This window comes from Hemiscyllium ocellatum, unplaced genomic scaffold (genome assembly GCF_020745735.1).
Source record: "Hemiscyllium ocellatum isolate sHemOce1 unplaced genomic scaffold, sHemOce1.pat.X.cur. scaffold_2914_pat_ctg1, whole genome shotgun sequence".
In the NCBI taxonomy this organism is placed as follows: domain Eukaryota; kingdom Metazoa; phylum Chordata; class Chondrichthyes; order Orectolobiformes; family Hemiscylliidae; genus Hemiscyllium; species Hemiscyllium ocellatum.
Genome location: NW_026868245.1, coordinates 1 through 12,539, shown reverse-complemented (window position 1 = coordinate 12,539; position 12,539 = coordinate 1). Strand labels below are relative to the sequence as shown.

At 34.9% G+C, this 12,539-nt stretch overlaps 1 protein-coding gene across 1 annotated transcript in view; it reads left to right on the top strand.

The window, feature by feature from the left end:
- LOC132812702 (NUT family member 1-like) overlaps positions 1 to 12,407 on the top strand; it is a gene marked incomplete at its 3' end in the record, with an annotated part of 31,998 nt that extends 19,591 nt beyond the window's left edge. Inside the window, exon 3 of the mRNA XM_060822993.1 lies at positions 12,109 to 12,407. Within this exon, the coding sequence (XP_060678976.1) occupies positions 12,109 to 12,407 (299 nt within the window). The remainder of the gene's footprint in view (positions 1 to 12,108) is intronic.
- Between the last annotated feature and the right edge of the window lie 132 nt (positions 12,408 to 12,539).

Below are 12,539 nucleotides of genomic sequence, written 5' to 3'. Positions count from 1 at the left end.
TTCAATTCATGTTAATCTTGATCTTAAATTCAAGGTAATCTATGTGCTAATTTCAGGTTAATCTTGGGATTGATTTCGAGTTAATCTCAGGGTTACTTTCAAGGTTAACCTCCATGTTAATTTCAGGTTAATCTTGGGGTTAGTTTCAGGTTAATCTCAGGTCTGCTTTCAGGTTAATATCAGTGTTGATTTCAGATTAATCTTGAGGTTAATTTCAGTGTTAATCTCAGGATAAATTTCAGGTTACTCTTTCATTTAATTTCAGGTTTAACCTCAGGGTTAATCTTGGGGTTAATTTCACGTTAATCTCAGTGTCAAATTCACGTTAATCTCTGGGTTAATTCAAGGATTGAACTCGGGGTTAATTTCAGGTTAATCCCGGGGTTAATTTCAAGTTAATCTTGAGTTAATTTCAGGTTAATCTCAGGATAAATTTTAGGTTACTCAAAGGGCTAATTTCAGATTAAACTCATGGTTAATTGCAGATTAATGTTCGGGTTAATCTCGGGGTTTATTTTAGGGTTAATATTGGGATTAATTTCAGATGAATATCAGGGGTAACATCATATTAATCTCAGTGTTGATTTCAGATTAATTTCGGTGTGAATTTCAGGTCAATCTTGAGGTTAATTTCAAGTTAATCACAGGGTTAATTTCAGGTTAATCTAGGGTTAATTTCAGGTTAATATTGCAGTTAAATTTAAGTTAGTCATGGGGTTAATTTCAGTGTTAATCTCAGGGTTAAATTCAGGTTAACCTCGGGTTAACTTCTGGGTTAATCTCATGGTTCATTTCGAGCTAATCTCAGACTTAATTTCAGATTAATATTGGGGTTAATTTCAGAGTTAATCTCAGCTTTACATTCAGGTTAATCACAGGGTTAATTTCAGGTTAATCACAGGGTTAATTTCAGGTTAATCTTGGGGATAATCTCGGGGTTAATTTCAGGTTAATCTCAGGGTTAATCTCAGGGTTAGATTCAGGGTAATCTAGGGGTCAGTTTCAGGTTAATCTTGTGGTTACATTCAGGCTAATCGCGGGTTTAATTTCAGTGTTAATCACGGGGTTAAATTCAGGTTAATCTTGGGGTTAATTTCAGGTTAATTGTGGATTTAAATTCAGGTTAATCTCTGGAATAATTTCATCTTAATCTTGGGGTTAATTTCAGGATAATCTTGGGTTTAATATCTGGATTTACCTAGGGGTTAATGTCAGATTAATCTCGGAGTTAAATTCAGGCTGATCACGGGGTTAACTTCAGTGTTAATCTCGGGATTACAATCAGATTAATCTTGGGGTTAATTTCAGGATAATCTTGCGGTTGATCTTGGAGTGGATTTCACGTTAATCTCAGTGTTAAATTCACGTTAATCTCTGGGTTAAGTTAAGGGTTAAACTCGGTTAATTTCAGGTGAATCATGGATTTAAATTCAGGATAATCTCAGGACTAATTTCAACTTAATCTTGGGGTTAATTTCAGGAAAATCTCAGGTTTAATTTCAGGGTTTACCTAGGGGTTAATGTCAGATTAATCTTGGATTTAAATTCAGGCTGATCACAGGGTTAATTTCAGTGTTAAAACGGGGTTTATTTCAGGTTAGTGTAGGGGTTAATTTCAGGTTAATATCATGGTTAATTTCATATTAATCTCAGGGTTAATTTCACATTAATCACGGGGTTAGTTTCAAGGTAATCTAGTAGTTAATTTCAGGTCAATCTTGAGTTTAATTTCAGGCTAATCATAGGGTTAAATTTAGGCTAATTGCGGGATTAATTTCTGCATTAATCTCGGGATTAATTTCAGGTTAATCTTGGGGTTAATTTCAGATTTAAATTCAGGTTAATCTCGGGGTTAATTTCAGCTTAATCTTGGGGTTAATTTCAACTTAATCTTGGGGTTAATTTCAAGATTATCTCGGGTTTAATTTCGGAGTTAATTTTGCTAAATCTCAGGATAAATATCAGTTTAACCTAGCGATTAATTTCATCTTAATCTCATTGGTAATTTTATGGTTAATATCAGATTAGTCTAGGGCTTAATTTCAGGTTAATAGGGTTTAATTTCAGGTTACTATCGTGGTAAATTTCATGTTTTCAGTTCAAAATGATGTTAATTTCCTATTAATATCATGGTTAGTTTCAGATTACTATTGGGTGAATCTCAGGATTAATTTCAGGTTAATCTCAGGGTTAATTTCAGATTAATCTCAGTGTTCATTTCGGGATAATCTTGGTGTTGATTTCATGTTAATTTTTAGGTTAATTTCAACTTAATCTTGGAATTAATTTCAGGTTAATGTAGGGGTTAATTTCAGGTTAATCTCAGGGTTAATTTTGGGTTAATCTCGCCGTTAAATTCAAGTTAATTTCATGTTAACCTTTAGTTTAATGTCAGGGTTAACCTCACGGTTAATTTCAGGCTAGTCTCTGGATTAATTTTGGGTAAATCTCAGGGTTAATCTTGGAATTAATTTCAGGTTACTCTTGGGGTTAATTTCAGCTGAATCTTGGTGCTAATTTAAGGTTAATCTCAGGGTTAACTTCAGGTTAGTCTAGGGACTAAATTCAGGTTAATCTAGGGGTAAATATCAAGTTAATATTGTGGTTAATTTCAGATTAATCTCAGAGTTAATTTCAGGTTTATCTCAGGTTTAATTTCCAATTAATCTCGGGATTAATTTCAGGTTAATCTCAGGGTTAATTTCAGATTAATCATAGTATTAATTCCAGATTAACCCCATGGTTACTATGGATTTAAATTTAGGTTAATCGCAGGATTAATTTCACATTAATCTCAGTTTAAATTTACGTTAATCTCTGGATTAATTCAAGGATTAAACTTGGGGTTAATTTCAGGTTAATCTCGGGTTTAATTTCAAGTTAATCTTGGATTAATTTCTGGTTAATCTCAGGGTTCAATTCATGTTAATCTCATGGTTAATATCAGGATTACTTTCAGGTTACTCTAAGGTTAATTCCAGATTTAGCTCATGGTTAATTTCAGATTAATGTTAGCGTTAATTTTGGGTTAATCTCAGGGCTAATTTCACGTTTGTCTCGGGGTTAATTTCAAGTCAATATCATGGTTAATTTCAGGTTAATCTGGGGTTCATTTCAGGCTAATCTCAGTGTTAATTTCAAATTAATCTAGGGGTTAGTTCCAGGTTAATTTAGAGGTAAATTTCAGGTTAATCTAGAAGTTAATTTCAGGTTAATCACAAGGTTAATTTCAGGGTTAATCTCGGGGTTAATTTCAGATTAATCCCGGGGTTAATTTCAAGATTATCTCAGGATTAATTTCAGATTAATATCGGGGTTCAGTTCAGGTTAATCTAGGGGTTATTTTCAGGATAATCTCGGAGTAAATCTCAGCTTTACATTCAGGTTAATCTCAGTTTTAATTTCATCTTAATATAGGGGTTAATTTCACATTAATCTCAGTGTTAAATTCACGTTAATCTCTGGGTTAATTTAAGGGTGAAATTTGGGGTAAAATTCAGGTTAATCTCAGGGTTAATATCAGGATAAATTTCAGGTTATTCTATGGTTTACTTTCAGATTAATGTTAGAGTTAATTTCGAGTTAATATCGGGGTTAATTTCAGATTAATCTCGGGGGAACATCAGGTTAATCTCAGTGTTGATTTCAGGTTAATCTTGAGGTTAATTTCGGGTTAATCTTAGGGTTAATTTCACGTTTGTCTCAGGGTTAAATTCAGTTCAAAATGGTGTTAGATTAGACTAGATTAGATTAGATTACTTAGTGTGGAAACAGGCCCTTCGGCCCAACAAGTCCACACTGACCCGCTGAAGAATAACCCACCCAGACCCATTCCCCCACGTTTACCCCTTTACCTAACACTACGGGCAATTTGCTAAATTGGCAAAATTCAGGTTAGTCATAGAGTTAATTTCAGGTTAATCTGTGTTAATTTCAGTTCAAAATGGTGTTAATTTCTGGTTAATCTCCGGGTTAATTGCAGATTAATTTTGGGTTAATCCCGGGGTTAATTTCACTTTAATCTCAGGATTAAATTCAGATTTATCTTGGTGTTGATTTCAGTTTAATCTTGGCATTGATTTCAGGTTAATTTTGAGGTAAATATCAGTGTTGATCTCGGGGTGAAAATCAGGGTTAATTGTCGGGGTTAAATTCAGGTTAATCTCAGGGTTAATTTCAGGTTAATCTTTTGGTTAATTTCAGGTTTATATTGGGTTTAATTTCAAAGTTAATTTTGGGTTAATATCAGAATAAGTATCAGTTTAATCTAGGGACTAATTTTAGGTTAATCTTGTGGTTAAGTTCAGGTTAATATCGTGGTTAATTTCAGGATAATCTAGATCTTAATTTCAGGGTTAATCTCAGGCTTAATTTCAGGCTAATATCAGTTTTAAATTCAGGTTAATCTTGGGGTTAATTTCAAGTTAAACTCGGGTTTAATTTCTGGATAATCTTGGGAATAATTTCAGATCGATCTCAGGGTTAATATTGGGTTTCATTTCAGGTTAATCTCAGGGTTAATTTTGGGTTAATCTCGGTTTAATATCGGGGTTAATTTCACATTAATCTCTGGGTTAATTCAAGGGTTAACTCAGCGTTAAATTCAGGTTAATCTCAGGGTTAATTTCAGGTTAATCTTGGGGTTAATGTCCATTTAATCTTGGTGCCAATTTCAGGTTAATCTCAGGGTTAACTTCAGGTTAGTCTAGGGACTAATTTCAGATTAATCTAGGGGTTAACTTTTAGTTAATATTGCAGTTAATTTCAGATTAATCTCAGAATTAATTTCAGAGTTATCTAGGGTTTAATTTCCGATTAATCTCGGGATTAATTTCAGACTAATTTCAGGTTAATCTTGGGGTCCATTCAGGTTAATCTCAGGGTTAACTTCAGATTAATCACAGGATCAATTCCAGATTAATCTCAGGGTTACTGTGGGTTTAAATTCAGGTTAATCACAGGATTAATTTCACGATAATCTCAGTGTTAAATTCACGTTAATCTCTGGGTTAATTCAAGGATCAAACTCGGGGTTAATTTCAGGTTAATATCAGGTTAATTTCAAGATAGTCTCAGGGTTTAATTCATGTTAATCTCATGGTTAATATCAGGATTAATTTCAGGTTAATATCAGGTTTAATTTCAAGATAATCTCAGGGTTCAATTCATGTTAATCTCATGGTTAATATCAGGATTAATTTCAGGTTAATATCAGGTTTAATTTCAAGATAATCTTGGCTTAATTTCAGGATAATCTCAGGGTTCAATTCATGTTAATCTCATGGTTACTATCAGGATTAATTTCAGATTAAACTCATGGTTAATTTCAGATTAATGTTAGGGTCAATTTCGGGTTAATCTCAGAGCTAATTTCACATTAATCTCAGGGTTAATTTTAGGGTAAACCAGGGGTTAGTTCCAGGTTAATCTAGAGGTAAATTCCAGGTTAATCTAGAAGTTATTTTCAGGTTAAACTCGGGGTTAATTTCAGGTTAATCACAAGGTAAATTTCGGTTTTACATTCAGATTAATCTAGGGGTTAATTTCAGATTAATTTCGGGATTAATTTCAGGTTAATCTCAGGGTTAACTTCAGGTTAATCTCGGGGTTAATTTCAAGTTAATATCGTGGTTAATTTCAGATTAATCTCAGAGTTAATTTCAGATTTATCTCAGGTTTAATTTCAGATTAATTTCACGTTAATTTCAGATTAATCACAGGATCAATTCCAGATTAATCTCAGGGTTACTGTGGGTTTAAATTCAGGTTAATCACAGGATTAATTTCACGTTAATCTCAGTGTTAAATTCACGTTAATCTCTGGGTTAATTCAAGGATTAAACTCGGGGTTAATTTCTGGTTAATATCGGGTTTAATTTCAAATTAATCTTGGGGTTAATTTCAGGTTAATCTCATGGTTAATATCAGGATTAATTTCGGGTTACTCTAAGGGTTAATTCCTCATGGTTAATTTCAGATTAATGTTAGCGTTAATTTTGGGTTAATCTCAGGGCTAATTTCACGTTTATCTCGGGGTTAATTTCAAGTTAATATCGTGGTTAATTTCAGGTTAATCTCAGGGTTAATTTCACATTAATCACGGGGTTAGTTTCAAGGTAATCTAGTAGTTAATTTCAGGTCAATCTTGCAGTTACAATCAGACTAATCGTGGGGTTAATTTCAGTGTTAATCTCAGGGTTAATTTCAGGTTAATGTTAGGGATTATCTTGGCTTTACATTCAGATTAATCTGAGGGTTAATTTCAGGTTAATCTCAGGGTTAATTTCAGGTTAATCTTGTGGTTGATCTTGGAGTTGATTTCACATTATTCTCGGTGTTAAATTCACATTAATCTCTGGGTTAATTCAAGGGTTAAACTCGGGTTAATTTCAGGTTAATCTCAGGGTTCAATTGAGGTTAATCTCAGGGTTAATCTCAGGATTAATTTCAAGTTACTCAGGGTTAATCTCATGGTTAATTTCAGATTGATATTAGAGTTAATTTCAGGTTAATCGTGGGGTAATTTTAGGGTTAATATCGGGGTTAATTTCAGATTAATCTCAGGGGCAACATCAGGTTAATCTCACTGATTTCAGGTTAATCTTGAGGTTAGGTTCAGTGTTAATCTCAAGGTTAATTTCAGGTTAATCTCAGGGTTAATTTTAGGCTAATCTCAGGGTTAATTTTAGGTTAACATCATCGTTAATGTCAAGCTAATCTCGGGATTAATTTCAGGTTAACATCATGGTTAATTTATGGTTGATCTCACGGTTAGTTTTATGTTAGTCCAGGGGTTAATTTCAGGTTAATCTCGTGGCTAACATCAGATTAATGTTAGAGTTAATTTCGGGTTAATCCTAGGGTTAATTTTAGGGTTAATATCGGGGTTAATTTCAGATTAATCTCAGGGGTCACATCAGGTTAATCTCACTGATTTCAGGTTAATCTTGAGGTTAATGTCAGTGTTAATCTCAGGGTTAATTTCAAATTAATCTCAGGGTCAATTTCAGGTTAATCTCAGGGTTAATCTCAGGATTAATTTCAGGTTACTCTAAGGGTTAATTTCGGGTTCATCTCGGGACTAATTTCAGATTAATCTCAGGGATGACATCAGGTTAATCTCAGTGTTGATTTCAGATTAATGTCAGTGTTGATTTCAGGTAAATCCTGGGGTTAATTTCAGGTTAGTTTCAGGGTGAATTTCATGTTTGTCTCAGAGTTAATTTCAGGTTAATCTCAGGGTTAATTTCACATTAATCTCGGGGTTAGATTCATGGTAATCTGGAGGTTAATTTCAGGTTAATCTTGCAGTTACAATCAGACTAATCGTGGGGTTAATTTCAGTGTTAATCACGGGGTTAAATTCAGGTTAATCTCAAGGTTAATTTCAGGATCAATTTCAGGGCTAATCTCGGGGTTAATTTCAGTTAATCGTGGATTTAAATTCAGGTTAATCTCTGGGCTAATTTCATTTTAATCTTGGGGTTAATTTCAGGATAATCACAGTTTTAATTTCAGGGTTTACCTAGGGGTTAACGTCACGTTAATCTCAGAGTTAAATTCAGGCTGATCGTGGGGTTAATTTCAGGTTAATCTCAGGATTAATTTCAGATTAATCTCAGGGTTAATTTCAGGTTAATATCAGGGTTAATCTCAGGATAATCTTCCGGTTGATCTTGGAGTGGATTTCACGTTAATCTCAGTGTTAAATTCACGTTAATCTCTGGGTTAATTAATGGGTTAAACTCGGGTTAATTTCTGGTTAATCTCAGGGTCAATTAAGGTTAATCTCAGGATTAATTTCAAGTTACTCTAAGGGTTAATATCAGGTTAATCTCATGGTTAATTTCAGATTGATGTTAGAGTTAATTTCGGGTTAATCTCGGGGTTAATTTTATGGTTAATATCGGGGTTAATTTCAGGTTACTCTAAGGGTTAACCTCAGTTTAATATCGGGGTTAATTTCAGATTAATTTCAGATGTAATATCAAGTTAATCTCAGTGATTTCAGGTTGAGCTTGAGATTAATTTCAGTGTTAATCTCAGGGTTAATTTCAAATTAATGTTAGAGTTAATTTCGGGTTAATCTTGGTGTAATTTTAGGGTTAATATCGGGGTTAATTTCAGAGTTATTCTCAGGGTTAATTTCAGTTTAGTCTCATGGTTAATTTCAGGTTATCCAGTGGTTAATTTCAGGTAAATCTCGAGTTAATGTCAGGTTAATCTTGGCTAATTTCAGGTTAGTTTCAGGGTGAATTTCAAGTTTGTCTCAGGGTTAATTTCAGGTTAATCTCAGGGTTGATTTCATATTAATCTCGGGATTAGATTCATGGTAACCTAGAGGTTAATTCCAGATTAACCTCGGGGTTACATTTAGGGTTAATCTCGGGGTTAATTTTAGGGTTAATATCGGGTTTAATTTCAGGTTAATCTCAGGGGTAACATCCGGTTAATCTCACTGATTTCAGGCTAATTTTGAGGTTAATTTCAGTGTTAATCTTAGGGTTAATTTCAGGTTAATCTCAGGGTTAATTTCAGGTTAATCTCAGGATTAATTTCAGGTTAATATCGTGGTTAATTGCAAAGTAATTTTAGAGTCAATTTCAGGTTAATATCAGGGTAACATTAGGTTAATCTCAGTGTTGATTTCAGGTTAATCTTGAGGTTAATTTCAGGTTAATCTCAGAATTAATTTAGTGCTAATTTCAAGTTAATCTTGGGAATAATTTCAGGTTAATATAATGGTTAATTTCAGGTTAGTCTCAGGGTTAATTTCAGGTTAGTCCACTGGTTAATTTCAGGTTAATCTCAGGCTTAATTTCACATTAGTTTTGTGGTTAATTTCAGGTTAATATCGTGGTTAATCTCAGGGTTAAATTCAGATTAATCTCATGGTTAATTTCAGGGCTAATCTCGGAGTTAATTTCAGGCTAATCTCGGGGTTAATTTCAGGTTTCATATCTGGGTTAATTTTTGATTAATTGCTGTGGTAACATCAGGTTAATCTCAGTGTTGATTTCATGTTAAACTTGGGTTAATTTCAGGTTAATCTCAGGGTTAATTTCAGGATTAATTTCAGGTTACTCGAAGGGTTAATCTCAGGTTAATCTCATGGTTAATATCAGATTAATTTTAGAGTTAATTTCAGATAAATCTCAGGGTTCATATCAGGGTGAATTTCAGATTAATTTCAGTGGTACTATCAGGTTAATCTCAGTGTTGATTTCAGGTTAATCTAGAGTTTAATTTCAGGCTAATCGCGGGATTAATTTCTGTGCTAATCTCGGGGTTAAATTCAGGATAATCTTGGAGTTAATTTCTGATTTAAATTCAGGTTAATCTTGGGTTTGATTTCAGGTCAATCTCAGGGTTAATTTCAGATTAACTCTCCATGTTGATTTCAGGCTAATCTCAGGGTAAATCTGAGAATAATCTTTGGGGTAAATTCAGGTTTAACTCGGTGTTGATTTCTGGTTAATCCCAGTGTTGATTTCAGGTTGATTTTGCCTTTGATTTCAGTGTTAATCTTGGGGTTGATTTCAGGTTAATATCATGGTAAATTTCAGGTTAATCGCAGGGTTAATTTCACGTTTGCCTCGGGATTAATTTCAGTTCAAAATGGTGTTAATCTCCATTTAATCTCATGGTTAATTTCAGATTACTTTCAGGTGAATCTTGAAGTTAATTTCAGTTTAATATCATGGTTAATTTCATGTTAATCTCAGGGTTGATTTCACATTAATCTTGGGGTTAGTTTCAAGGTAATCGAGGGGTTAATTTCAGGTTAATCTAGAGTTTAATTTCAGGTTAATCACAGGGTTAAATTCAGACTAATTGCAGGGTTAATTTCTGGGCTAATCTCAGGTTTAGTTCAGGTTAATCTCGGGGTTAATTTCAGATTTAAATTCAGGTAATCTCAGGGTTAATTTCAGCTAAATCTTGGGGTTAATTTCAGGATTATCTCAGGTTTAATTTCAGAGTTAATTTTGCATTAATCTCAGGATAAATATCAGTTTAACCTAACGATTAATTTCACGTTAATCTCATTGTTAATTTCATGATAAATATCAGGTTAGTCTAGGGATTAATTTCAGGTTAATCGTAGAGTTAATTTCAGGATAATCTCAGGGTAAATTTCAATTCAAAATGGGGTTAATTTTTGGTTAATCTCAGGATTAATTGCAGATTAATTTCCTGTTAATCTCATGGTTAATTTCACATTACTTTCGGGTGAATCTCGGATTTAATTTCAGCATAAACTCAGGGTTAATTTCAGATTAATCTCGGTGTTGATTTCAGGTTAATTTTTAGGTTAATTTCAAGTTAATCCCGGGATTAATTTCAGGTTAATCTTGGATTTAAATTCAGGTTAATCTCAGGGCTAATTTCAGTTTAATTTTAGAATAATCTGAGGTTTAATTTCGAAATTACTTTTGGGGATAATCTTGTGATAAATGTCAGTTTAACCGAGTGATTAATTTCAGGTTAATCTCGTTGTTAATTTCATGGTTAATATCAGGTTAGTCTAGGGGTTAATTTCAGGTTAATCTCATGCTAAAATTCAGGTTAATCATACAGTTAATTTCAGGTTAATCTCAGGGTTAATGTAAATTCAATATTGTGTTAATTTCTGGTTACTCGCAGGGTTAATTTCAGATAAATTTTGGGTTAATCTCGGGGTTAATTTCAGGTTAATCTCAGGGTTAGTGTCAGATTAGTTTAGACATTGATTTTGGGTTAATCTCGGTGTTCATTTCATATTACGTTTTAGGTTAATTTCAACTTAATCTCGGGATTAGTTTCAGATGAATGTAGGGGTTAATTTCAGGTTAATTTCGCCATTAAATGCAAGTTTATTTCATGTTAATCTCAAGTTTAATGTCAGGGTTAATTTCAGGTTAGTCTCTGGATTAATTTTGGGTAAATCTCAGGGTTAATATGGGGATTAATTTTGGGCTACACTTTGGGTTAATTTCAGGTTAATCTTGGTGCTAATTTCAAGTTAATCTCGGGGTTAAATTCAGGTTAATATCAGGGTTTATTTCAGGTTAATCACAGGGTCACTTTGAGGTTAAACTCAGGGTTAAATTCAGGTTATTCTTGGGTTAATTTCAAATCAGTCTTGCGGTTAATTTCAAGTTAATGTCGTGGTTCAATTCAGGTTAATTTCAGGTTAATCTTGGTGCTAATTTCAGGTTAATCTCGGGGTTAAATTCAGGTTAATATCGGGGTTTATTTCAGGTTAATCTCAGGGTTACTTTGAGGTTAATCTCAGGGTTAAATTCAGGTTATTCTTGGGTTAATTTCAAATCAGTCTTTCAGTTAATTTCAAGTTAATGTCGTGGTTCAATTCAGGTTAATTTCAGGTTAATCTTGGTGCTAATTTCAGGTTAATCTCAGGGTTAAATTCAGGTTAATATCGGGGTTTATTTCAGGTTAATCTCAGGGTTACTTTGAGGTTAATCTCAGGGTTAAATTCAGGTTATTCTTGGGTTAATTTCAAATCAGTCTTTCAGTTAATTTCAAGTTAATGTCGGGATTAGTTTCAGATGAATGTAGGGGTTAATTTCAGGTTAATTTCGCCATTAAATGCAAGTTTATTTCATGTTAATCTCACGTTTAATGTCAGGGTTAATTTCAGGTTAGTCTCTGGATTAATTTTGGGTAAATCTCAGGGTTAATATGGGGATTAATTTTGGGCTGCACTTTGGGTTAATTCAGTTTAATCTTAGTGCTAATTTCAGGTCAATCTCGGGGTTAAATTCAGGTTAATATCAGGGTTTATTTCAGGTTAATCTCAGGGTCACTTTGAGGTTAAACTCAGGGTTAAATTCAGGTTATTCTTGGGTTAATTTCAAATCAGTCTTGCGGTTAATTTCAAGTTAATGTCGTGGTTCAATTCAGGTTAATTTCAGGTTAATCTCGGGGTTAATTTCAGGTTAATTTCGGGGTTAATTTCAGGTGAACATATAGGTTAATGTTGGGGACGGGTTCAGGGTTAATTTCAGGTTAGTGTGGGGTACGGACCCTCACCTCTCCCTGTAGCCCCTCCCCGTGCAGACCCCACTGTCTCTGACCCTCCCTCTCGTTGCCTTCCCCCCGAGACAGAGCCCGCGACATGGAAGACTGACACCAAGCTGGCATCGGGGCGCCCCCACAGAACCGCCCGCAACCCTGTCCTGTCGCCCCCAGGGGCCCGCAGGGAGCTTCCAGCCCCCGGTGAGGAGGCGGTCTCCCAGTACATTGAGATCATGGAGTCCCTGCAGAGGGAGACCTGGGCGGGGGGCTGCAGTGAGGCGCCCCCAGGGGCTGAGGAGGGAGACGGGGACGCGGGCGGAGTGGGTGCCATCCCCGAACTCATCGAGTATATCGAGGGGCTCTGCAGCAAGGACTCCTTCATCAGCAAGGTGAGGGGAGGGGGAGGGGGAGGGAGGGAGGGGGCCAGGGAGGGAGGGGGCGGGGTGGGGAGGGGGAGGGAGTGAGGGGGTAGGGTGGGGGAGGGGGAGGGAGGAGGGACAGTGGAGGGAGGGGGATGGAGG